The following is a 3703-nucleotide window of genomic DNA, read 5'->3' on the forward strand; positions in this document are numbered from 1 at the left end:
TTGAAACAATATACTAGGAGCCTTGTATTAAATTTTCAAGTATTTTTACTCAACAAATAAAGGTTTATTGACATTCATAGAAAAAAAAAAACTAATTAAATTGGAAACTGAAATTTTCCGTAAACAGCTCAAAACAAATCAAAATATTTTGAAAATGTTATCGTGTATAGAAAATGGAAATATAAACAACCATTGAAAATTTCATGTATCTACGGTAATTTGTTTTAAAGTTACACCAAAAACCAAATTCAATTTTGTGAAAAATCGATTTTGCGTAAAAATTCCCGTTTTTCCTTAATTTTTCTTTTGTTTTTCACGGTGCTTTTGAAAATTACTGGGAATTTTAAATTTTGACCTCCCCAATGCACCAACGATATTCACTTTCCAATCGAACAAGATACTCAAGTTGATAATCGAAGCATTATTTCGACTGCTTAACGTGTACGTGTACATGTGCACAGACACACACAAAAAAAAAACACATCATTGTAAAATCAATACATTCATCGTTCCACTCAGAATCTAAAAATGATTGTCTGTCCAAAGTTCAGAACAATTATTTTAATAATAATATTAACATTTTAACGAATGTTGATATATTTTTTTTTCCTGATTATTTTAAAAAGTATATAGAATTTGCAATGTTCTCTCAAAAGTATCAACTAGATCTAATTTTCTACCATTAATCTCCATTGAAGTTGATCAGATCATTAATTGTAGTAAACACATCAGTGTAAAATGAATAGGTGCATTCATCGCTACGTTCAGAATCTAAAAATTACTAGTTGAACACTACCTATTAGAGCTAGGTGGGAAGTAGGTATCTACCTACCTAGTGTATCGTACCTATAAATACCTAATGTACCTATACTGTTGTTCCAATGAGAAACATTCTAATTTTATAATTGCAATATAATAGCCAGAATTACAACATTTAATATTTATAACGTATTTTTTGTCAAAACATAAGGAGGTAATGTATTATGTATTTATGTGCGATTGATAAAATACAACCAAATTCATAAACTCAAATCACAATATTACATCGTGCTAAAAATACATTTTTGTTTACTCTTAGCTTGTTTGAATTGCACAACGCAGGTGTCTGATGTATTTACACTAGTTTAGGCTGTTTAGGGAAATCTGACTATCTGAGCTGTCGGGTGAGTTGACATCAATAACATTGTTGTCAAAGCGAAACGAAAAAAATATAAGTTAAACCAGGCCCAGGTGGCCAGATATATACGTCGACCTACTTAATACTTATTAAGTACCTATCAAATACTTGTGAAACAAAATTAAAACTTATATTCAAATACGAGTTACGACCAATGTGAAATGTTTAGGTATGCTATTGAATGCCTGGTTATAATATTGAAACATTCTCGGTGGCATTTAATAGTTAATTGTAATCGAAAAATAAGAAATTATTATGTTTTCATGTCAATTCATCAAATCACTGGTGCCCCCGATTTTTTTTATGAACAATGGAGTCATTGTCATAAAGTAACAGGTGATAAGTACCAATTCTAGATCTACAAAAACCAGAGAAAAAAAATGAATTTCTTAATTAGAAACTTAACATTTTAAAATGTCATTGTGTACCTATATGATAATATAGGTAAGTTAAAAGATTTAAACATTTAGTATCAGACATCAGTGAACAATTTTTATTAATATTTTTAGAATACATAATAACTATAGGTAGGTACCTAAGTAAAATTACAAATTTCAAATGTCTATAAATAACTCAAAAATAGTTCAAATATTTTGAAAATTGTGCAGTGTACCTATGGAAAATGTAAAAACAACATTTGGTGAAAATTTCAAGTATTTACAGGAATTTGTTTTTGAGTTACCAAAAAAAAAAATAATATCAACTTTATAATTTTGTCGTTTTTCTTAATTTTTGGTATTGAATTATCATACCATAGATATAAAACGAAATCATTTCATGAATTTTTTACTCAAAATAATTTACAAATATTCGTGATTTTGACGAGTTTTATAAAACTTCTCACTTCAGACGATCATACAAATATGTTGTGGATTTACGCTCATTTTTTTTTTAATTTCCACTATCAAAAACCAAAGAGGAACATTGTATTATATTTTCAATATTTATGACTGAGCAAACCATTTTTATTGAGAATAATTAAAAAAATTAATAAAAATCGAATTTTTTTTATGCCAATTAAGAGCCCAAAAAGAGTTAAAATATTTTGAAATATTGTACTGTGTATAAGAAATTCTAACATAAACATTTGGTGAACATTTCATGTACGTATCTACGGTTATTTTTTTTTAGTTAGGTACACCAAAAACCGTAATCTAATTTGTTAAAAACTGGCGGCGTAAAAGAAATCCCCCCCTCCCCCCCACCCCCCCCCCGAAAAAAATCTTGGCTACGCCACTGTAGTTCACTTCATATTTGTATTCACCTACACAATTACCGATTGGCGTTTATATAATAATAAATAAATAATAAAAATTAACTATACATTATTTTTTTTATAATTATTGTTTTATATGTGAAATACTAACATGCAGTACTTAAACAATATTTTATTTTGATATTTTTTCTAAATTGAATGTATTTTGGTCTACTATTGTGGACAATAAAATTTCACTAGACATTTTCAATAAAAATTAAAAAGTTCAATATATTTTTGATTTATTGCCGTTTTCTTTTATGATAACTGCAGTTAGTTCAGTTATCATAGCAATGAAGGAAATGTACAACACACTTCAGGTTTCACGGAATGTTAATGAGGGTACACAATTAATTAAAAATATTGAAAAATTAACATTGGAGACATTTTTTCCTTTTACCTGATTTTTGAATACTATTTCAACGGTCTCGATCACTTGCTGGGTGTATTCTTTTACCTCCGGGGTGTCGATTGAGTACGGATCAGGTATATTTGAACGTATTGCAGTTTTTATGGCATCGACCAAAGAATTTAAAACGTAATTTTGAGTGTTCGCTGGTTGCGGCGCGGCTCTGTTTTTATTATTGTACTGTGATCCGTAGTAATTCGTACTGGTTACACCATCGTAGTACGTCTGATGTAGCTGAAGCATTGGTTGACTTGCAGAAAAATCTGCCATCGATGGTTGACCTGTGAAGAAAACTGTTATAATTTGATTTGTGTAGAAAACACGGTTGTACGTATATATGGATTGTTCTTTTGTGGGAATACCTGTTGCATCCGGTCGAGTATAGTAAGGCATATTCATATTATTTGCTCTCGGCGCAGCGAAATATTCTTGAGAGTATTTGTTAATCAGAGCGCCTGGTAATTTATGCAAGGCCTCAGAAGGATTAAAATATCGTTTAGACCGATGACCCTTAAAATTGTTGGAATATAAAACAAAAGCATTTAAAAGTAAACATTAAATTCATTCTAAAATTTGGCGAACAACTTACGTATAAATTAGTGTTCATAATCGTATTAAAAGTCAGCCGAAGATTGAGCATGACGGATCGTACAATAGCATGTGTTAAGCGAATAATATGACTCACTGGTGCACGTGGGAAATTTGCACGTGTTACGTCAAATATTGCTTTTGTCCCAACCAACGGTGCCTGAAGCGAATTTGAAATTACAGACATCATATTTTGTACAAACATATCGTTTGAAGATGAATTTAAAATTCCCTGAATATTATTTTGGTAAGACATTGAAGGTGTTTCGAAGAT

General features: G+C 29.8%; 1 protein-coding gene across 1 annotated transcript in view; it reads right to left on the reverse strand.

Annotated features, from left to right (window-relative positions):
- The window catches only part of LOC100571147 (nuclear receptor coactivator 6), a 23580-nt gene that overhangs the window by 1976 nt on the left and 17901 nt on the right, over positions 1–3703 (reverse strand). Inside the window, exons 4-6 of the mRNA XM_029487112.1 lie at positions 3431–3703; positions 3204–3351; positions 2833–3122 (exon numbers count right to left, since the gene is read on the reverse strand). Of these exons, the coding sequence (XP_029342972.1) occupies positions 2833–3122; positions 3204–3351; positions 3431–3703 (711 nt within the window). The remainder of the gene's footprint in view (positions 1–2832; positions 3123–3203; positions 3352–3430) is intronic.

The sequence above is a fragment of the Acyrthosiphon pisum genome, chromosome A1, assembly GCF_005508785.2.
Source record: "Acyrthosiphon pisum isolate AL4f chromosome A1, pea_aphid_22Mar2018_4r6ur, whole genome shotgun sequence".
Classification (NCBI taxonomy): domain Eukaryota; kingdom Metazoa; phylum Arthropoda; class Insecta; order Hemiptera; family Aphididae; genus Acyrthosiphon; species Acyrthosiphon pisum.